This window comes from Musca autumnalis, unplaced genomic scaffold (genome assembly GCF_047663935.1).
Source record: "Musca autumnalis isolate F117 unplaced genomic scaffold, ASM4766393v1 scaffold_1, whole genome shotgun sequence".
Lineage (NCBI taxonomy): Eukaryota > Metazoa > Arthropoda > Insecta > Diptera > Muscidae > Musca > Musca autumnalis.
The window spans coordinates 295988318-296012447 of NW_027411644.1; the positions used below are offsets into that span (position 1 = coordinate 295988318).

The 24130-nt window shown below is 31.1% G+C and overlaps 1 protein-coding gene across 47 annotated transcripts in view; it reads left to right on the top strand.

The window, feature by feature from the left end:
* Positions 1-24130, top strand: part of ps (RNA-binding protein Nova-1-like protein passilla) — a 309810-nt gene that overhangs the window by 210616 nt on the left and 75064 nt on the right. For 8 of the 47 annotated variants that reach the window (XM_073961664.1, XM_073961677.1, XM_073961687.1 and 5 more), the window contains exon 1: positions 17576-19417. The exons of the other annotated variants lie outside the window; for them this stretch is intronic. Coding sequence is in view for 1 of the 8 variants with exons in the window: in XM_073961708.1 (XP_073817809.1) it covers positions 19408-19417 (10 nt within the window). In the remaining 7 variants the exon portion in view is untranslated. Of the gene's footprint in view, positions 1-17575; positions 19418-24130 lie in introns of those variants that run through there. 47 annotated transcript variants of the gene reach the window in all.

Consider the following 24130-nt stretch of genomic DNA (forward strand, 5'->3'; position numbering starts at 1 on the left):
CATTGATGTTTAATCAATTATTAATAATGTTGTATCTTGGTTGTGTCATTGTATGGGTGTATGAACATAGGCTTTTAGGTATTGGTCGTTCGTTGTCTACTGTTTTCCACTTAATGAGGGTGGTTTTAATTAATTTGTTTTCAATTAAAATGAATTTTAATTAATTTACATGCTATTGTGGTTAACCGCTACGAGAGTGATAAGGTTTTATTGAATTATTCAATAATAGTTATTTATTAAATGAAGGCAAAAGTATTAAAAGAAAGTTGGGTAATAAGCTGAGGATTAAATAAAATGTATATACATATGTACAAAATATATTTATGGACTTAACTAATTTGGAATATAATAACAGATTATTGCTGCTATAGAAACTAAATTTTAATTGTAAGGAAGATTTTCCTCAAACGCACAATTTAAATTCATTGAAAATAAAAGAAAAACATTAAAATTCCTTAAGAAATATATTGCGTATGACTTCTGTCGTTATGTATACGCCACTACATTTCAATTTCATTTGCAATGCTAAAAAACTTCTTCTTTCTGGGATTATCAATTATCGTTGATATTTGTCCCCAATATCTTCATCTGCATTTGCAAAACTCTTGCCACACTTCAATTTAATTAAAATATAGGTTTTTCTTTTGATGCCATTTGAATGGTCATTTTTCAAAATTTGACATACATAAAATAGCCATCAATTTCCTCAACCAATACCTCCGCTCCACCTCAAAAACCGACCATTACATTAATGAAATACAAGAGCAATATTTCCTACCATATTTTCGCATATGAATGAATCGATGGGTTGACATTCATTGGGCCTAAAGGCAAACGAAAAATACCTGTAAGATGTACAAATATACTGTTACATGCTACATTTCATTGGCACAGCATATAATCCCTGTAATCTTTTTGCTGTTGTTGTTGTTTTTTTCTTGGTATGCACACTCAGTATGGCAAACATTAATCCACATCAATTTTATTGCTGTTCCAATAATGTCAAACTATTTTGTTGCTGTTACATACATATAGACATACATTTTTATGTAGGTGCCTACATACATGTGTTGTGTGTAAGTATCACTATGTAAATGTAGTTTCATGTTTTGTGTATTTTTTTTTTTTGTCGTACAAAATACACTTTCGACATGTATGCCAATATTTAGTGAGAAAAGGAAAAATCGCTGCAGAGAATTAGGTTTGAATGGCAAAGAAGTTAAGTTATTATTTATATTTTATTTTAGGAGTAGGCCATTAGGGCCTATGATGGTTGACGATACTAATAGGCACCATAGAACTGAATGAAAGATGTGTTGTTAAGGGGTTTATCGAATCATTACCTAATAAAAAAAATCTGGTATTCTATCAGAAGTGCTTTAGGTCTTCCATACGAAAGCTTCTGTTATTCTACAAGAAAATTCTAAATGGGTTTCCCATAAGAAAATAAAATGACTATCCTGCCCTTGAGAAAAAAAAGACTAAAGCACCATCTGATGTTCAATGTCAAGCCATTTTCTCACCTACATGTAAAAAACCATACTAAACTACTTTTTCCTTTAAATTTTTATTGAATAGAATGGTGCGTATAAGTGTTGTTACTTGTCATACGCCAAGTTGACCAATTTCATTATTGAAAAAAATTCGGATGTTCTATAAAACCCCAGAAGTAAGTGTAGAAGAAGATTCCTTTATAGGAATAACTTCTGGTCTTTTATAGGCCTTATAGCAAATATCGTGACCAGAATCGTATAAAAGAAGAGAAAACTTTTGGTCTGTTATTCAAATATAGCATTAAGAAAATGTTCTGAGTTGATGCTCTGAATTGAGGATATTTCATATTAGTTGATTTATTTATCAAATGTTATAATTGATCAATGTGGTGTATGATGATTGACAAAACGTATATGATCATCGTTTTAATAGAAATAACAACAAGTACTAGTTTCCATAATGGTTTCACTTCAACGAAATAAAAAGGTTTGGTCTTCTATAAGTAGACTGTTTTATGTTATATAAAGAAATTCATATTCGAGTTTATAGGCGATACATGGTTTTCTGCGTTTGCCATGTTACCTCTTCCTATAATTCGTTTCAAGAAACTCGCTAGTGGGACCAAGGACTAAGAACACGTTTTTGGCCCAAAGTTAAGAAAACTTTCTATTCTTTTTTTATCATCTAACAAATATCTCCTCTTCTTTGAAAAGACTTACGATCACATTACGTACTTCATTATGAATGTTATTTAAAAACATTACTTTCCCATGAGAACCTTCTGGCTTTTCACAAGAAAATCATTTGGATTTTCATAAAGAATGTGTTCATTTTTATTTTGTAAGAGAATCTTCTTGACTTCTAAAAGCAGACCTTCTTGTCTTCTTTGGGAAGTCCGTTTAGTTATCTACAAGAAAAAATTATAATTTTCTTTACGAAACTCTGCGAATAAAAGTCTTTATAATATATATCAATCTGGCCTTCCGAAGAAAACCAGAAACTAAAATATTCTTTTGAACCATCCAGGTGTATGAATGCTGACACCATGTTCATGTTTACTATTTTTAGTTCTGTTAGAAGGCCTATTGGCCTTCTATGAAAAAAACCATTGGTTTTCTTTAAAAAGCTTTCAGGTCTTCTGTGAGAACACCAATTGCATTGCTTTTAGAATGTCTATTAGTCTTTTAGAAAACCATCCGAACTTCCGAAGAAAACCCAGATATCGAAATATTCTTGTTAACTACCCGGACGTATGAATGCTGACATCATGCATACGCCACCATATACTAATGGGAGAAGAATTTACAATTACTTTTTCACCTATTGGCATTCTATAAGAATTCATTTTGTGAGAAGACTTATTAATCTTCTATAAAATTATCTAAAGGTCTTTTATGAGAAGATCTGTTTTGTTTCTATCGGATGTTCTATTGTTCTTCTATCAGATTACCTATTTGTCTTCTATAAGAAGACCTATCAGATCAGACCCATTAGGTGATATTCTTAAAACTACCTTCTGGTTTTCTATAGAAGAACTATTTGCCTTCTTTGAGAATAGAAAGCCATCTGGTCTTCCAAAGTAAAGCAACACGAATATTCTTGTGTACCACCTGGGCGTATGAATGCTGACACCATTCATACGCCACATGAGAGAAGAATTTACATTTATATATTCAGCTATTGGACTTCTATAAGAATTCATTTTGTGAGAAGACTTATTAATCTTTTATAAAATGATCTAAAGGTCCTTGTCACGAAGACCTACTTCGTTTCTACGAAAAGTCCAATGGGTTTTCTATGAGAAGACCTATTGATATTCTCATAGAAATAGAAAGCCATCTGGTCTTCCAAAGAAAAGCAAGTACACGAATAATCTTGTATACCACCCGGGCGTATGAATGCTGACACCATACATACGCCACACGAGAGAAGAATTTTCATTTATATATTCGGCTATTGGACTTCTATAAGAATTAATTTTGTGAGAAGACTTATTAATCTTTTATAAAATGATGTAAAGGTCCTTGTCAGGAAGACATACTTCCTTTCTACAAAAAGTCCAATTGGTCCAATTTCTATGAGAAGACCTATTACTCTTCTTTGAAGAGACCTATTCGTTTGGTTGTTCTATGAGAAGAGTTACTGGACATCATGCGGAAATCTACTGATCTTCATGGAAAGACCTACTGATCTTCGATGACATGACCTATGAGAAGATCTATTGATCATCTTTGAGAAGACATATTAGCCTTCCCTTAGAATATTTATTCATCTTCTATGAGAAGATTAATTGATCTTCTATTAGAAAACCAACTATCCTTCTTTCAGATGGTCTATACATTTTCTATGGGACTACCTATTGGTCTTCTAGGAGAAGAACTACTGGTCTTTTTGAGGCCTACATGCGTTGTGGTGGAGGACCTACTGGTCTCCTATAAGCAAATTTACGGATTTCCTAGAAAATGAACTACTGTTCTTCTATGCGAGGTCCAACTGGACTTCTGTGAAAAGAACTTCTATGAAAAGAACAACTGGTATACGGAGAGAAAATCTACAGGCCTTGTATGAGTAGACCAACATCTCTTCTTTGAGAATATCTACTGCTTTTCTATGAGAAAATCTATCTGATTTTCGATTGGATTATTTCATGTTCCATATAAAGTTTATGGTTACACAAAACCGAGTATTTTTTATGGGACAACAAATTATGAAGAGCCAAGCGAAGCTATTTGACAAATAAATACAGGAGTTCCTTATGTAGAAAAGCTTCTAGATTTAAACACGAAGACCTTCTGATTTACTAAGGAAACATATCTGTGGCCTTTGTTGAGAAAACCTTATAGGATCCTGCCAATGACTCTTTATATAGGAGATTGTATAAACGACAGTAAATTGGTTCGAGGTAGCGTATGATGTCCGACAACACTTATACGCACTATTCAATTTCATCTCAATAGGAATGAAAGAGAAAAATTATAAAACTACTTGCTGGCCTCCGGTAAGATAATATAGATAACCAGAATTTCGTCTTATAAAAGATTCTTTCTTTAGAAGACCTTCACCTTTGAAAAGTTTGAACATTTTAACTAATGGACATTTATTCCAAATTGTAGCCCTCATGTTAAACCTTTTCCATTCTATTTTGTGGGATTTTTTTTTTTTTTTAAATTGGAAGAATAATTTATTATTTATTTTAATAATAAAAATATTTCACTATGACTTTCGAAAATTCCAACGATTGGGGTTTTCTTCCGAATTGAAGCCCTCATCTTAGCACTATATTTGACATTGACCTGGAAAAGAATGGAATGTCACCCTTGTCCTTTCTCGTTTTTTGGGATTATTTTTTAATTGGAACTGTTGCAACTAAAGGCATTTTTATAATTTATTTTAATAATTACAATTATTGCCAATGGCGTATGATGTCTGACAACAGTTATACGCACCACGCAATTTCAAATCAATGGAAATTGAAGGGAAAACAGGAAAAATACCTTATGTGTTTCGATAATAGGTGTAGAATGTTTCTTCGTTCAGAAGACTTTCTCCTATGAAAATTTCGAAAATTCCAACAAATGTGGGTCCATACGTATCAAAGTTCTCATGTTAGTACATTATTTAACATTGACCTTGAAAATATTGGAGTATCAACTTTGGCTTTCTTACATTGGAATTGCAACAACAAAAGAATTTACTTTTATTTATTTTAAAAATAAAATGGGTTCCCTATGGCGTATGATGTCCGATAAAAACTCATACGCCCCATTCAATTTAAATTCAGTAGAAATTGAAGGGAAACGTCTTAAAAATACTTTGGGGTTCCGATAAGAAACTCCAGATGTAAAAGACCCGAATGTTTTTTATGAAAAATTCTTCCTTCAGACGCCTTGCTTCTTTGAGAAAACTGAAGACACCAAAAATTTATATTTTCTTTCGAATTAAAGCAATATTTCGTGAGCCGTATGATGCCCGGTGATGGGCTCAGTCGCTTTATAGTGGAGGCCCAAGGGGGGTTAAGTCTTTCCAAAAATAAAAGACTGAGTTGAAGTTTTAATTTTTTATTTGAGATTGGGTCTCCATGACCAATCCCTTTAAATGTAATAACTTAACTAAACTTCTAAATATGCAAAATTATTTCAACAACTAAAGTTAACGGAATGGTATTTACATTGGTACATAATGAGTAAAAAAATAAAAAATAAAGAAGACTTATTATTAGTTCGCTCATGACTTAAATCCATGAATATTTAGAAATACATATGCACATAAAAAATCATCGATTTGCTCTTCACAAGGCCTATACCAATTAGGAACATAAGTGATTGAACGAGAGAAAAGTAATAAAGTAACTGAGATAAAGAGAGATAAAGTACTGGAACGTATCCGTTGGTGTTCTTCATGCACTTTTGTCAATTATTATTGCAGCAAGGGAAGAAACCTTTACGATATTGTTGAACTCGCTTCAACACCCGGTAATACTCATACGCCCCATTCAATTTAAATTCAGTAGAAATTGAAGGGAAAAATCTTAAAAATACCTTAGGGGTTCCGATAAGAGGCTCTTAATGTAAAAGACCCGAATATTTTTTTATAAAAAAAAAATCTTCCTTCCGAGAGAACTGAAAACTCCAAACATTTTTATTTTCTTTCGAATTGAAGCAATATTTCGTGAGCCTACTTGTACTAAATTTGACATTGACCTTGAAAAGATTTTCAGTGTTTTTATGATTTTTAAATTGGAACTCTTACCATAAAAATTGTTTATTGTTTTATTTCTATAATTAGAATATTGATTCCATATGGCGTATTATGCTTGACAATACTAATACGCCACCATTCAATTTTATTTCTATAGAAATTGATAGAAAAAAATCACAAATGTTATGGATTTCCCATTTCCCCAAATAAAAGGAACTTAGTCCCTTTTGTTTTTTGTCACAATTTCGAGAAAGAAAAGAAAATAAAAATAAATTGATGTTTGCACACATTTGCATTTCCAACTTATACACAGTATTAGTTGCAAGTTGTTTATAGCTTGGCTATATGTGGTGCTTGCTGCTCTAGAGTTCTGGTGGTGGTCCGTGTTTGTATAGATGCGACTTTTTGCCTCAAATCAACGTTTGCCTTGCTGCTGCCGTGGTGGCTGTTATTATTTACATAGTACAACATAAGGCAGCTAGCTCATTCAACATCATGTACACTTACATATATACACACATAGATTGAGAGTTGCACATACACACACACTAGCAATATACAACGCAATTGACCTAGTTTTTCCATATTCTGCGCAGTGTTCTGTTTTGTTGTAGTGTTTTTCTTCTACTTTTTCGAAATAGATTTTTGCTACCAGGCTATGGCGACAAAATATCAGCTCCCTTTTGCTAGGATGGCAAAAAAAGCAAACAAAAAAAGAAAGAAAACTAAATGGAAACGAGGTGAAACACGACTGAAATCAAACGAAATAATTGTGTTAGTTGCAGTTTTTTTCTTGTTGTTGTTTGGTTTTGTTGTTTATTCTGTGCCAGTAGTGCCAAACATTGAAATAAAGAGAGGAAGAGAGAGAGAGAGTGAAAACATCCCTCTCTACATACTTGAATATTTACAACTTTACTCACGTGATGATGAGAGCACACGCTCACACTTTATGGTCCTGCGCAAAGGCCATAAACAATCTAAAAATCACAACAAAATAATGGCTCCCAGCTCCCCACTTTAGCCCTCCCCCACCCCTTACGGAAATATGTTTGTGGGTCACATTTGAAATATCTGTCCCATATGGATGGATATCCAACATTTATGGGTTAGCTTTTGTTGCTGAGGACCAAAATGCTATTGCTGCACTTTAAGTTCCGTTGCTGCTGTTGTTGTTATAGCTGCTGTTGAAAAACATGTGACACCAGCACTTGACCAAAAAACAACAAAACTAGATTTTGGCCAATCTGGCCCTGATGTAGCACAACAATAATAAAAACAAAAAAACTTTGAGAAACAACATAAAGAGTATTTAGCTACTGCAGCAGCATATTTAAAAGCGTGTTCTTGTTTCCATTTTTTTTGCAGAGAAAAACAAAATAGCAAAATATTTATATGCTGTTTGTGCATTGCATCTCACAATGTCCTTGAGGCTTTTCAAAACGTCATTGAGAGAAAAATAAAAAAAAAGTTTGAAAATGCATACCCATGAACAGAAACAACAACAAGGCATCATAATAAACAAATGTTAAGTGTTTTTTTGCAAAAAAAAATATTTACAACTTGATTTAGCGTTGTGGAAAAGCTATGGCCTTTTGAAAATGCTTTAGAAAATATTATGAAAAGTTTGTATTATTTCTATTGTTGAGGCCTTTCAAGCTAAATCTTTTGGAAATAAAGAAGAGGTCAAATGTTTTAGTAGATAAAGTTTCTGTGTTAGGCCGCAAATAGTGCATGGCGTATGTATTTTGAAAGAAATGCTCCAACGAAGGGAGAACGAATATTCTTGTGAACCACCCAAGCGTATGAATGCTGACACAATGCATACGCCACCATTAGCTAGTGGGGAAAGAATTGAATATAAGTTTTGGTCCTTTGGTCTTCTGTAAGAATATATTTTATGAAAAGACTTACAAAACTTCTTATAGAACATCAATATGCCTTCTTTTAGAAGAAAGCCAGTAGATCCTCTATGAAAAGAGCCACTGATCTTCTTTGATAAAATCTATTGATCAGCCAGCTGTGAGAAGACCTATTGGTCTAATTTGAGGAGACCTGCTTTCTATAGAAGCCTCCCACGGAGGTCTTCTAGTCTATAGAATCTCCCTATGGAGGTCTACTATTCAATAGAACATTCATATGGAGGTCTTCTATTCAATATAAGCCTCCTATGGGGTCTTCTATTCTATAGAAGCCTCCTATGGAGGTCTTCTATTCTATAGAAGCCTCCTACGGAGGTCTTCTATTTTATAAAAGCCTCCTATGGAGGTCTTCTATTCTATAGAAACCTCCTACGGAGGTCTTCTATTCTATAGAAACCTCCTACGGAGGTCTTCTATTCTATAGAAACCTCCTACGGAGGTCTTCTATTCTATAGAAACCTCCTACGGAGGTGTTCTATTCTATAGAAACCTCCTACGGAGGTCTTCTATTCTATAGAAACCTCCTACGGAGGTCTTCTATTCTATAGAAACCTCCTACGGAGGTCTTCTATTCTATAGAAACCTCCTACGGAGGTCTTCTATTCTATAGAAACCTCCTACGGAGGTCTTCTATTCTATAGAAACCTCCTACGGAGGTCTTCTATTCTATAGAAACCTCCTACGGAGGTCTTCTATTCTATAGAAACCTCCTACGGAGGTCTTCTATTCTATAGAAACCTCCTACGGAGGTCTTCTATTCTATAGAAACCTCCTACGGAGGTCTTCTATTCTATAGAAACCTCCTACGGAGGTCTTCTATTCTATAGAAACCTCCTACGGAGGTCTTCTATTCTATAGAAACCTCCTACGGAGGTCTTCTATTCTATAGAAACCTCCTACGGAGGTCTTCTATTCTATAGAAACCTCCTACGGAGGTCTTCTATTCTATAGAAACCTCCTACGGAGGTCTTCTATTCTATAGAAACCTCCTACGGAGGTCTTCTATTCTATAGAAACCTCCTACGGAGGTCTTCTATTCTATAGAAACCTCCTACGGAGGTCTTCTATTCTATAGAAGCCACCTACGGAGGACTTCTATTCTATAGAAGCCACCTACGGAGGACTTCTATTCTATAGAAGCCACCTACGGAGGACTTCTATTCTATAGAAGCCACCTACGGAGGACTTCTATTCTATAGAAGCCTCCTACGAAGGTCTTTTATTCTATAGAAGCCTGCTATGTTGATCTTCTATTCTATAGAAGCCTCCTACGGAGGTCTTATATTCTATAGAAGCCTCTTCTATTCTATAGAAACCTCCCTAAGGGGGTCTTCTAATGTATAGAAGCCTTCTACGAAAGTCTTCTATTCTATAGAAGCCTCCTACGGAGGTCTTCTGTTCTATAGAAGCCTCCTACGGATGTCTTCTATTCTATAGAAGGCTCCTACGGAGGTCTTCTATTCTATAGAAGCCTCCTAAGGGGGTCTTCTAATGTATAGAAGCCTTCTACGGAGATCTTCTATTCTATAGAAGCCTCCTATGGAGATCTTCTATTCTATAGAAGCCTCCTATGGAGATCTTCTATTCTATAGAAGCCTCCTATGGAGATCTTCTATTCTATAGAAGCCTCCTATGGAGATCTTCTATTCTATAGAAGCCTCCTACGGAGGTCTTCTATTCTATAGAAGCCTGCTATGTTGATCTTCTATTCTATGGAAGCCTCCTACGGATGTCTTCTATTCTATAGAAGGCTCCTACGGAGGTCTTTTGTTCTATAGAAGCCTCCTATGGAGGTCTTCTATTCTATAGAAGACTCCTACGAAAGTCTTCTATTCTATAGAAGCCTCCTACGGAGGTCTTCTATTCTATAGAAGCCTCCTATGGAGCCCTTCTATTCTATAGAAGCCTCCTACGAAGATCTTCTATTCTATAGAAGCCTGCTATGTTGATCTTCTATTCTATGGAAGCCTCCTACGGATGTCTTCTATTCTATAGAAGGCTCCTACGGAGGTCTTTTGTTCTATAGAAGCCTCCTATGGAGGTCTTCTATTCTATAGAAGACTCCTACGAAAGTCTTCTATTCTATAGAAGCCTCCTACGGAGGTCTTCTGTTCTATAGAAGCCTCCTACGGATGTCTTCTATTCTATAGAAGGCTCCTACGGAGGTCTTCTATTCTATAGAAGCCTCCTAAGGGGGTCTTCTAATGTATAGAAGCCTTCTACGGAGATCTTCTATTCTATAGAAGCCTCCTATGGAGATCTTCTATTCTATAGAAGCCTCCTATGGATATCTTCTATTCTATAGAAGCCTCCTATGGAGATCTTCTATTCTATAGAAGCCTCCTATGGAGATCTTCTATTCTATAGAAGCCTCCTATGGAGATCTTCTTTTCTATAGAAGCCTCCTACGGAGGTCTTCTATTCTATAGAAGCCTCCTACCGAGGTCTTCTATTCTATAGAAGCCTTCTACGGAGGTCTTCTAATTAATAGAAGCCTCCTACGGAGGTCTTCTATTCTATAGAAGCCTCCTACGGAGGTCTTCTATTCAATAGGAGCCTTCTACGGAGGTCTTCTATTCAATAGAAGCCTCCTACCGAGGTCTTCTATTCTATAGAGGCCTCCTACGGAGGTCTTCTATTCAATAGAAGCCTCCTACCGAGGTCTTCTATTCTATAGAAGCCTCCAACGGAGGTCTTCTATTCTATAGAAGCCTCCAACGGAGGTCTTTTATCCTATAGAAGCCTCCTACGGAGGTTTTCTATTCTATAGAAGCCCCCTATGGAGGTTTTCTGTTCTATAGAAGCCTCCAACGGAGGTCTTTTATCCTATAGAAGCCTCCTACGGAGGTTTTCTATTCTATAGAAGCCCCCTATGGAGGTTTTCTGTTCTATAGAAGCCTCCTATGGAGGTCTTCTATTATATGGAAGCCTCCTACGGAGGCCTTCTATTCTATAGAACCCTCCTATGGATGTCTTCTATTCTATAGAAGCCTCCTACGGAGGTCTTCTAATTAATAGAAGCCTCCTACGGAGGTCTTCTATTCTATAGAAGCCTCCAACGGAGGTCTTCTATTCTATAGAAGCCTCCAACGGAGGTCTTTTATCCTATAGAAGCCTCCTACGGAGGTTTTCTATTCTATAGAAGCCCCCTATGGAGGTTTTCTGTTCTATAGAAGCCTCCTATGGAGGTCTTCTATTATATGGAAGCCTCCTACGGAGGCCTTCTATTCTATAGAACCCTCCTATGGATGTCTTCTATTCTATAGAAGCCTCCTACGGAGGTCTTCTATTCAATGATAACCTCTTAGGTCTTTCTGATAATTTTTAAAATTAGATTTTATAATAATCCTTAAAAAATGCTGTTCATATTTGTTTATTCTCCTTGCAATATAAATATTTTTTTCATTTCCTTCTAAATTATTTTCCTTTTCCCACTTTACGGTAGTCATCGGTTTTTTTTTGAGTTTCATTACATTTTGAAATCTAGGTATACTCTCTCTCTCCCCTCGACTTCCTTTTCCCCCGTATCAATTTAGGTCAAATTGCAGTGTAATCATTTTCAGGGTGTTGATGTTATTGTTGCTGTTACTGCTGCTGTTACTGATGCCATAACTTATGCTTATAGCCAAATAAATAACGATTACGATTAAAGATAATGTGCTATGCATTCTGATATAGGGGAGAACACTGTGTTCAATTTTATTTTTTTCGGTGGAAACCAATTATTATTTGATGACTAGGTATGGCTGGTGGTAATTTATTAAGCGAGGGAACGATTTTGAGGCATTTTATGAGTAATTACATTTAGTTAAGATAAAGTTTATGATACACATACATATATACTTTAGGACTTTGTTATAGCAAAAAAGAAAAAAATTCAGTGGCAAAGTCGAAGTATTGGTAATTTCGGTAGCATTTCGTGGGCGAAGTAAATTCATTGACAAGAATTCCAGTAGCAAATTCATTATTCTAGCATGGCAAATAAAAAATTCTACACCAATAATTCAGAAATTATATACAATCGAATTAGTCTACAAATCAGGCCAACATTTCCTGAGTCCTTCAGGCAAATATAAATTTGAATACTGATTTTGACATTGACCTTGTTCTTTTTTTGAGTTGACCTCACAAAAACGTGGATATATTTGAATCAAGAAATTATCTTATTAATTAAAATATTAAAATTGGTCCATGTGGCGTATGATAATTGACAACAGTTATACGCGCAATTCAAATCATTTGAAAATTCAGGGCAAAGGTTTTTTGTGGATTTCTCAAAATTCCCACAGTCATCAAACACCATTCCACCAATATATCTTTAAATTAAACCATTAAAAATAAAATTATACAAATTACCAAATTATGTTACTGTTGTTGCTTGAAATGATATATTTCTCAATTAAGTCACGAGTAAAAATTAAAAAATTCAAGAAATCCAATTTAAAACTGGAGGAATATCAATTCAATCAAGATCATAAAACATGCATACAATGCATACATACATATGTACATATTAATGTTCATTAATATGCAATACTAATTTATGTATGCACAAATGTATATGTGTCAGTGTAGCCCATTTGAGGCAACATTAAAAATTGCTATTTTTTGTACTCCATTTTATTTCTCTCCGCTTATAAGACTCTTTATAATTATAAATTTATTACTTTTTTACGATTTTCTATTTACATAAATCTTCAATTTCAAAAAAAGAAAACGCACACAATCACATAAACACATTACCCAGTTGTCTACATAAATTCATCATAAACATACATACATACATACACACGTTACTTGAGTGGTTGACATGCAAAGTCAACCATTACCACGACTCCCATATACAGCTGACTGGAGGTATCAATATAGCCGTTATGTTATGACTTTATACATCTAAATGGGTTTCCAATTATGCTGAAAAAACAACAACACAATGTAAATATAACTCCCAGCATATAAGCTGGCACACACATCCATTGCCACAGCAATTGTTGTTGTATGTATGGCCCATTTCTAAACATTTCTTGGCCTCTTAATAAAAAATTCCTACAAACATATTTTACTTCTTCTTCTTCTCTTTTGTTATTTTCTTCTTTATAAGTATTTGGCAATAATTACGTTATCACCAACAACTAATAAGTGAGAAATGTAGAAAAAACAACAACAACAACACAAATGTCATAATATACACTCAGGGCTTTTAACTGGTTTGTTATTGAGTAGTTAGGGGATATGCTCTCAGTTAGGTCACTCACCAGGAATGGGAGTTATAACAAGTAAAAAGCATTACACTCCAACCGAAATTTTTTAGAGTAGTAGATTTGTTGTCGCTTTCCCGACCGTTTCGTTCCTATAGTCTTGTGAAACAATCTTTGTGATAAAGAAAAGAAGCAGACGCAACATCGACAGATTATCCCAACAAAAATCGTTCACTCCTTCAGAATTGTGTTGGCTTTTTCCGGAAGAATTATAATAATTGTTCCACAAATATCCCAGATGGTACAAGGGAGACTTCTCTCATATCAATGAGTGCAGCCCGAATCATATTAGCTCAATGATATGGGACCTACTGTTTATTGCCGAGTCCGAACGCCGTGTCCTAAGACACCACTTGTAGAGGAGTTTCACATAGCTGTAATGTAATAGGAAATGTAGCCAGCATCACTGAGGGGTATTCCGCCACCCGTTGAGGCATATAACTACGTAATAAATACCAAATTGCAAGCAATTCGGCTGGAAAATACATCTAAAACCCTCAAAATAATTAAAATCTGGTGATATGAGAGACCTATACCAAATCGTGGACCCATATGTTTAATATGCAATACTAATAATGTTTAATATTATTGAGAGTTATAGTGTGCTACAGCCAGCCAGAGAGACAGACAAATTAAAAAAAATTGTTAATGGCCCCTACATATCCTCGGTAATAACTACTTTCCACCTCTGATGCTTAATATACATACCTTTTGTATCTCTTTCTCTTTTCCTACAACTCCGTGAGAGGAAATATTTACTATTTAGTTTTGATGTTTAATTTTATGCACGACTATGTGAGAAATAATAAAGTCAGATAAGGATTTAATTTTGAAAACTTTACAGACCTTCCTCCCTCTGTCCCTCCCTCGCTCTACTTTGATGTTTTATTTATGTGTATTTAACCATTTGAGATTATAAAGTGAAAAATTGGAAACATTAGGAATAATTTGTAAAAAAAGTTAAGATAAATTTATTAAAATACATTTTTGAAAATTATTTTTTAAAAAAATTTTAAAAAAATGTTTTTTTAGAATAAATTTTTAAGTTATTTTTCAAAAAAAATTTTGAAAATTATTTTTAAAATAAATAAAAAATAATTTTTTAAAAATCGTGTTTAAAACAAATTATCTTAAAAAAATAAAAACAATGACTTTATAAGAAATTTTAGTTTCAAAAGAAATTTTTAAAAAAAATATTTTTAAACAAAAACTTAGAAGTTATTTTTTTGATAAACTTTTAAAAAATTATCGTAATGAAATAAAAATAATAATTAAAAAAACATTATTTTCTAAAGAAATTATTAAAAATAATTTTACGATAAATTCTTGGAAGGAATAATTTGTAAAAGAAGTTAAGATAAATTTATTAAAATACATTTTTGAAAATTATTTTTTAAACAAATTAAAAAAAATTGTTTTTTAGAATAAATGTTTAAAAGTTATTTAAAAAAAGAAAATTTTGAAAATTATTTTTAAAATAAATAAAAAATATTTTTTTTTAAAAATCGTGTTTAAAACAAATTATCTTAAAGAAATAAAAATAATAACTTTATAAGAAATTTTAGTTTCAAAAGAAATTTTTAAAAAAAATTATTTTTAAATAAAAACTTGGAAGTTATTTTTTTGATAAACTTTTAAAAAATTATCGTAATGAAATAAAAATAATAATTAAAAAAAAAACATTATTTTCTTAAGAAATTATTAAAAATTATTTTACAATAAATTCTTAGAAGTTCTTTTTAAGATACATTTTTGAAAATGTAAATGTAAAAATATTTTAAAAAAATAATGTTTGTAATACATTTTTATAATGCAATTTTAAAAATGATCATTGAACTATTTTTTTTAAATAAATTTTAATATAAACATTTAAAAATTATTTTGAAAATAATAAATAAATGATAAAAAATATTAAATTAATTTCTAATATTATTTTTTAACTAACAATTTCAAAATATATTAATTATTTTTTTTAAGTTTTTGCCTTTTCTGCCATTATTTGTAAAATTTTTAATTAAGCGAGCTCATATAGCTCGATTAATTAAATTAATTAAAACATATATTTTTTTTAATAAATTTTTAAAAATAAATTATCTTAAAGAATTAGAAATAATAATTACATAAATAAAAATTTTATATGGAAAAGAATTTTTTAAAGATTATTTTTGAAATAATTTCTTAGAAGTTATTTTTAAAATAAATTTAAAAAAAAAACATTTTTTTATTTATTTTCGAAATATTTATTACAATTAAAAATCATAATAAAAACATTATAAAAAAAGCACTAGCAACTAGGGCTATCGGCCTTAAAAAACATATTTTTAAAATATAAATAAAATAAATTATGAAATACATTTTTTAAAATCCTGTTTGAAATAAATTATCTTATAGAAATAAAAATAATTTTTTTTTTTTACAAAGTTTATCTTATTACTGAAAGTTATTTTTTAAATAAAGTTTTACAAAAATATTTTTAAAGTAAATGTTTAAAAATAATTTTTTAAATAAATTCTTATGAATTATTTTTTAAATAACTATTTAAAAATGTTTTTTGAAATAAAGTTTCGAAAATTATTTTTTAAACATATTTTCAAAAATAATTTTTAAATTTAATTTAAGAAAATTTATTAAAATTAAATTTAAAAAAAAAATATTTTTTAAAATTTGTTTATTTCAATATTTAAAGTTATTTTTTTAAATAAAAATATTTTAAAACAAAACTTTACAATAATTTTTGAAAAACATTTTTTTGAATTTTTTAGTAAACTTTAAAAATAATTTGAAAATTTTAAATTTAATTTTTAAAATAATTTTATTTGTTTATGGTATTCTTTGGCTATAGGCTTTTCATAAATAAAAATCGTTTTCGTGATTTTTAATATTTTATTTTTCCAATATTTCGATTGGAATCTCCAATCATCATCAGGGAATTAAAGAAAGTTGTCGTTGTCTAATAGTCAGCGCGCTGACTTAATCCCTTAGTCGTTGTTTTAATATTTTATTAAAAAAAAAACTTTAATTTATTAGCGGGAAAAATTGGCGATGTTTACTAAAGGGTAAGGCAGGGAAGACTACATATAGTTTCAGATCTCTCCACAAATCTTCATCAGTTCCCTTCTTTCTTGTCCCAAATAAAAAACGCCAATCCTACTAAAATAATTTTTGAAATAAAGTTTAGAAAATTATTTTGTAAACATATTTTTAACAATAATTTTTAAAATTAATTTAAGAAAAATTAAATTAAAAAAATAAATATTTTTTGTTTTTTTTGTTTCAATTCTTAAAAGCTACTTTTAAAAATATTTTAAAACAAAACTCTAAAATTATTTTTGAGAAAATATTTGGAAAATTATTTTTTAAATTTATTTTAAATTATATTTTAAAAATAATTAAACAATTTTAAATGTTATTTTTAAAATAATTAAAAAAAATTAAATTTTATTTTTAAAATAATTTAAAAATTTAAAATTTTATTTTTAAAATAATTTTTCAAAATTAATTTTTAAATATATTATTTAATATGAATTTTTTAAATATTTAAATATATATCTTTTAAATAATTTTTGAAAAATAATTTAAGAAATTAAAAATAATATTTTTAAAATTTGTTTAAACTATTTTTTTAAATGTATTTTTAAATTATTTTTTAAAATAATATTGTAATCTACGTTTTAAAAATTATTATTTAAATAAAAATATTTTAAAACAAGTCTTTAAATATTATTATGAAATAATCTTTTAAAATTATTTGCTAAATTTATTTTCACAAATAATTGTTATTTTTTACAAATATCTTTAAAAACATAATTTAAATTTTTAAAATAATTTAGTAAAGTTTTTTTAAATATTTTTTTAACGTTTAAAAAAATTAACGAGAAAAATCGCAGTTATTTTTAAAAAAGAATTATATTTACTTTTTTCTTTTTAATAATAAACACTTGTCTTCTAAGAAAATTAAAAATAATTTTTCTTAAAAAAATTAAAAGGTTTTTTTTGGTCTTTTAAAAATTAGCAAGTTTTCCTTTTAAAATATGAAATGTATAGTTCAACGTTTCAAATTTTAAAAAGAAAATTTATAGTTTTTTTTAATGAAAATTATATTAAAGATGTTTTACAAATGAAAGCGAAAACTAAAGAGATTCCCACGCAGTTCCACAGCTCCGGCAATACTTTGAAACTTTTACAAAAATCCAAATCGTTTCTATATATTTTCTAAAAAAATAAAACAAAATTTATTTCTTTAAAAAAATAAAATTGATTTCCCTGAGTTACCTACCCTTTGAACCACTGTAATCCATAAAAAAGCTCTGCTAAAAAAATCATTTAAAGCTATTTGATTTAATGACTTTAACTCCTAATCTACTAATACAGCGCACTTTATATAAAGAGCCGTCATACAACACACATTCTCATACATCTTTAAAGAAAGACAAAAAAAAAAAAAATAAAAAAAAAACCAAAAATCTCTATAACTCTCCATTTACTCCAAAACAAATGCAAAGTGTTAACACGGGCCCCACTCACACACGGAAATAAAGAGAACACGAATGCTCACTCGAACACAATACCGTAACAACTAGGCACACACATGTTCTCTTTAGCTATATAAATATTTGCCGTTATTTAACAAATACGAGAGAATATCTTTCCCATACAAAAACAAATGTTTGCTGTGGGCATCCCTGCATAACAAACAACGGATGAGCAACCCACCAATTCTCAATAAGAGTAAAAACACAACAACACAAAAGTCATTTGAGACACATATGAATGGGATTCGTTTGACTTCGTTCTTTATTGTTCTTGTTGTTGTTTGGATTCGTTTTGTGAGCTGGGTGATGAACACCGAAAGCTTATCTAATGTATTGTGTTGAATTAGGAATTTTTTTGGTGAGTTTGGCGATTTTGGAGATGGTGTTGGATTCTTTTGTCGGCCCATACGATTTAAAGAAACGAAGACGACAATGACAACAGTGGGCCTCTTGTATTGTAGTAACACTTTGTTAGTTTATTTTGGCGTATTTTTGTTTTGTTTTTCTTTTTATATTAGAAAAGAGACTCTAAAGAGAGACGCTCATGTTGTTTTAAGTATGGGGGAGGACTGACATGTGAATTGTTTGTTATAGAGACAAAGGTTTTTGTGCAGCCCTACCACTTTGAATACTTAAAAGTGCCTTCAATTTCAATAGTGGGTGGAAAAGATGCCATTGCATTTGTCTCTCTATCTCTTTTGTGAAATTATCTTTTTTGATTTGAAGATTCTAGTTCTCGCTTTCGTTACTGCTGTTGTCATGGTATTTGTATGCAAGTCTTCTCTTTGTATTTCCATGTCAAAATACTAATGATGACGGTGATGATGATAAGTTTTGCAGTTTTGTATGCTTTGACATTTGGAGTCTAATGTGAATTTTTTTTCTTCGTTCTTTTTCGTTTTGAGGTTTGTTATCAGCTTCAAATATTATTGCCACTTGTGTATTAGAGTGCGTAAGTTTGTGTATGTGTGCATGAACATGTTTGAAGTCTAGTGCTAATTTCAGTTTCGTTGCTGTTGTTGTTGTTGCTTTTGTATATATAGGGATGATGTTGCTGTTGTTGGTGTAGCTATATTGTGGTGGTCGTCGTCATTGCTCGTTTCCATTTATATGTTCCTTTTAGGCTCTGTATGAAGCAGCTAAACATCAGCAAGCAGCAGAAGCACTGGCTCTAATGGCTCCATGTAGCACTCACAGTTCGCTCATTCATTCGTACGTACGTACGTTCGTTCGTTTGTTTGTTATTCATTAACTCTTTGCGCTGCGCTGAGGCTGCTGCTCGTCTGCCTTTCAGTGTGGTTTTGATACGCGTCGACTCTTGTCTTAAAAAAAAGAAGAAAAAAATCAACCAAAATATTTTTTGGTTTTCAAAACGTTTGCTCACGCGGTATTTCGAACACGACACACAACCAACCATTTTTTCCGGAAGAAATTATTCAAACAAAAAATATTAGAAAATAATTTTCACAAAATATTACACATAGCCCCCCTAGCGTCGATAACAAAATGCGGACGTGTAAGTGTTTTAAATTAAACTACATATTTCAAAACGGTTAAGCAACTAGAACAAAACAAAAACATCATCGTTTTCCTAATACCAAAAACGTTTTAATTAAAAAAAAAATATGAAAAGAAAAAAACTTCAAAAACGTTCTATAAAAACATCTGTTAAAAATTCAAGTGTTCTCTTTTTTCTGTCTTGGTTTCTGAATTTGCTCTCTTCTTGTTGTCCTTCGGTTTTGAAGAACTCGTGTGTAAAACATAATAGAATATTTATGTGCCAAAGGCTTTTTTGCATATTAAGAAAAAAAAATTAACAAATTTCCCCAAAAAAGAACTGAGAATTTATTTTGCCATTAGCATTATCAGTATAAGTTACCTGTTTTGTGCAGCACCAGCAAATTGTGTTTTTCTATTCAATTTTATCTTTAAAGAAGAACAAGAAAAAAAATAAAATTCTGTTATGTGTGTGTTTTTTTGTTCGTTTATTCCCTGACAAGTACTCTGTCAGTGACAACACAGCAAGTGGTGGCGTATACAAAATAACATAACCTTGAAATTCAATTGCGTTCGTGTGTGCCCCAGTGTAAATGTATTTTATATGGTGGTGGTGAAGAAATAACAAGAAAAAAAAAACGAAAAACACATGACAATACTCATTTGCTCACTGTTTGCGCGCTCTCATTTTGGGGTTTTATTTTATAATATAAAGAGGGCCGCATCTCACAGCCCCCCAAATACAATCTCTAAGCTCTTTTTGGTGTGCTTTTGATTTTCACATTCGTCGTTTTATTGGAGATTCTTCTTTCGTTTGTTTTTCTTTGTTTATATTATTCTATTAGTAAAGTAAAGAACTTAAGAAAACGAAAAATTGTAAAAATTTCTTAAGCTTTTTCTCTTCGCATTTGGATATTGACTCCACTCTTGTATAATCAATGTTCTCTTAAAAATTGTGACCTGTCATTTATTCTCTTTCTAATGCATTTTATAATGGAAAAATGAAGTAAGGGCATGACAAAATTTATTACTGACGTGCACCAAATTGATGTGTGTTTTTTGTTGTTGTTTGTTTTTTTTCAACAAACAACTAAAATAAATTTATAATAAAAACGAGTAATAATTATATAAAATTATGTTTATTATTCGATTTATATCACATGCAATGTTTTATCAACAGAAACAACGACAACAACAGTGAATAGAACAATAAAAGAAAATCGTGAAAAATAAAACAAAAAATTTTAAAAATTAATGCAATCTGGAAAGGGTGATACATATAAACAATTTTTTGTTTTTTTTTTTTTTTTTTTGAAAATTTTAAATGACTGAGCTGGGTAATTGATTTGAGATGCCGAACAGATTTTTATTCTGGAAACAATTTTCAAATAAGTTCACAGATCAAATTTAAAAAGATTAAACTCAGTTTTGTTGTCATAAAGTAGGTCATGATCAAATTTATTACTGTAGGGAAATCCTAAAAGGGAACGGCATTCCGAATATAGTACGATACCACAGACAAAATATTCAGAAAAAAGAGTTGACCCACTTTGAGTAAATGAGAGCGATATGTAAACTTAAAGGGGTAACCTATAGAAGACCATATGGTAATCTTAAAGACACCTCTTAAAGGGAAACACAGAGGCTTCTTAGAGAAATCAAATCAAAATTAAAACCAAAAAAATATGCTCATAGAATACCTTCCTGTAGAAGCCAAAAAATCGTCAAAATTCTTCCACTGGTCATTTTTTAGAAGTTCAAAAAAAGCTTTCTATGGAAGGCAAAAAGGTCTTCCTATAGAAAACCAACTGTGATTCTAATTCAAGACCTTTCTCTTCTCATTAGACCCCAAGGTGTCTTATTCTCTTTAATGGAAGATAAAAGTACCTTCTTATAGAAGTACAAAAAATTATCATTTAAAAACCCCAAATTATTCATATCAAATAAATTTTGTTTTTCTTTTTTGTTTGGTGCTCCCACAAAAGGATACTAAAAAAATATTTTTATAGAAGATCCAAAGTTCTTGTCGGACCAGACAGACCATAAAGACGATTTATAAAACATGAACATTTAACTTTAAATTTGTTCTAATAGAGATCCAAACATTTGTCTATGGAACCCGAAAGGGTTTTTGGTGCCAAAGGGTTTCCCATATAGGATTAAATAGATTTCCTACAGAAGACTAACAGCTTTCTATAAAAGGCAAAAATGTCCAAATGTTATCCTAATTGAAGACCTTCCTCTTCTCATAAGACCCCAAGAGGTCTTATTCTCTTTAATGGGAGATAAAATTACCTTCTTATAGGAGTATAAAAATTATCATTTAGAAGACCCAAATTATTCATATCAAATATATTTTGTTTTCTCAAGAAGCAAGGAGTCCTATCTTTAAAAGATAAAATGGTCCTCCTACAAAAGAATACTAAAAAATATTTTTGTAGAAGATCCAAAGTTCTTGTCGGACCAGATCATAAAGGCTGCTTATAAAACATGAAAATTTACCTTTAAATTTGTTCTTATAGAGACCCAAACGTTTGTCTATGGAACCCAAAAAGGCTTTTAATACCAAAGCGTTCCCAACTGAAAACCAACAGCTTTTGTAAAATAAACCAAAACTTTTCTTTAAGATGGATACAGAGGAGGCCATAAGAAGGATTTACCACACAAAACTGAATTTGTTTTCTTATATGAGTTTGAAAGATCTTCATACAGAGGACTTTAGATCTCATTGGAAACAAAGATTTCTTTTAGAAGACATATTTCAGTTTTGAGAAGACTCAAAGATCATATACAATATGAAGTTATTGAGACCTTCTAAAGATGAGCAAATATGTATCCTAAGAGGGAAAGAAGACCTTTTTATAGAAGACAAAACGGTTTAAGGAAAAACTGAAAAAAGTAAGACAAAATAATTAAAATTTAGGAAGGAAACATAGAGAACTCTACGTAGAAAAACCTCTAAAGTAGCATTCCAGAATCGTTCTTCCAAATATGCTATAAATAGAAAATCCTCATAAAAGAACTACTGTACAGAGAACGCCCTCATAAAAAAAGCCTTTCATATCAAAAAAAGCCCTCAAAAGAGCTCTTTTATACACAGAAGAAACCCATACCTGGGTTTCTACTCATAGAAGAAACGCATAACATGTCTTCTTTACACAATAAAAAATCTGATAAGAGGGCTTCTATACGCAAAATACTTGAACACGTTCTATTCTATACATTATATTCATTGAAGTCCTTATAAGAATTGTCTATATACATATAAAATCTTACAAGAGATATTTTATGCATAGAAGATCTTTATATGAGACCAATGAAATCCAGAGAGAAGGTCATAAAGTCTTAATACAGAACACTAAAAATCTCTTCTTATAGAAAACCAAAAGTTCTTCCTATAGAAGACATAATAGCATTTTTATAAAGAACCAAAAATGTCCTTATTGATGCCAAAAGTCCAATAGACCTGTAAAAGACCACAAGGATCTTTGATTAGAAGATCAAACAGTCTTCCTTGAGACTACTAACAGGTTTTTTATAGAAGAAAAATGAGTAATATTTCATAGAAACGCTAGGATCTTCTTATAGAAATTTATATATATTTTTTAATAGATGACTTTAGTATCATATTGGAGACAAGGAATTCTTATGGTCTTATAGTCTTTCTACAGAAGATCAAATCGAGGTCACATTGCAAAAGACCAAGGTTCTTCTCTAACAGAAGACCAAAAGCTCCCCTATATAAAACCAAAAAAATGCTTCTTATAAAACCCTAAATTGTTTTGCCATAGAAGTCCAAAAATGATCGGGAAGAAGACCAAAGGGTCCAAAACAAAAATATCGTCTGGTATAATAAATGTCTGTAACATATGTTGTCTCTATGTGGAATACTAAGGTAAATCTACTTGTTTTACTCATTACTATGTAATGTGTACGGCGACATAGAGCGTATATATAATTGTTTCACAAACATCTCAGAAGGGACAACGTAGACTTCTCTCCCCGATATGGGACCTACTGCTTATTGCCGGGTACATGGCGCTGAAATACTCAGGAAATGTCGCCAACATTACTGAGGGGGAAATTTGATGGTGCACAGTGGGGGAATCAAACCGTAAACCTTCTGAGTGCAATTCGGGTTTGCATACCATTGCACCACGGTGGTTATCGAATAACTAATTAATTTGAGTAATGGGTCAGTAGGTTGAATTGTAAGTAATTACGGCTACCAAAACCCCGTTATTGTTGTCTGATTCTTATGGAAGATTAATAGTACATTTAGATTTATGAAATCCACTGGATTTCAAATGTAAATTCTACACGGTAAACCCTTGAAGGGGAAAACTTTTATAAGAAACGGGCACATATTCTTCAAAAATCCATGCTTAAAGAAGGCAACAATAGTCGTTGAAAAATATTCCTAACAAATCCAAGCTTATGAAGACAATAGTCGTTTAAAAAAAAAATTTTAAAAAATCTACGTCAAAGACAGCAATTATTTTTAAAAAAATAATAAAAAATCCAAGCTTATTAAGGTAGTAGTTGTTGAAAAAATATTCTTAAAAAAATAATAAGAAATATAAGCTTATAAAGGTAGTAGTCGTTGAAAAAATTTTCTTGAAAAAATCCATGATTATGAATTATTAAAAAAAAACTAAGCTTATAAAGGTAGCAGTCGTTGAATAAATATTTTTAAAAATCCATGATCCATGAAGGCATTAGTTGTTGAAAA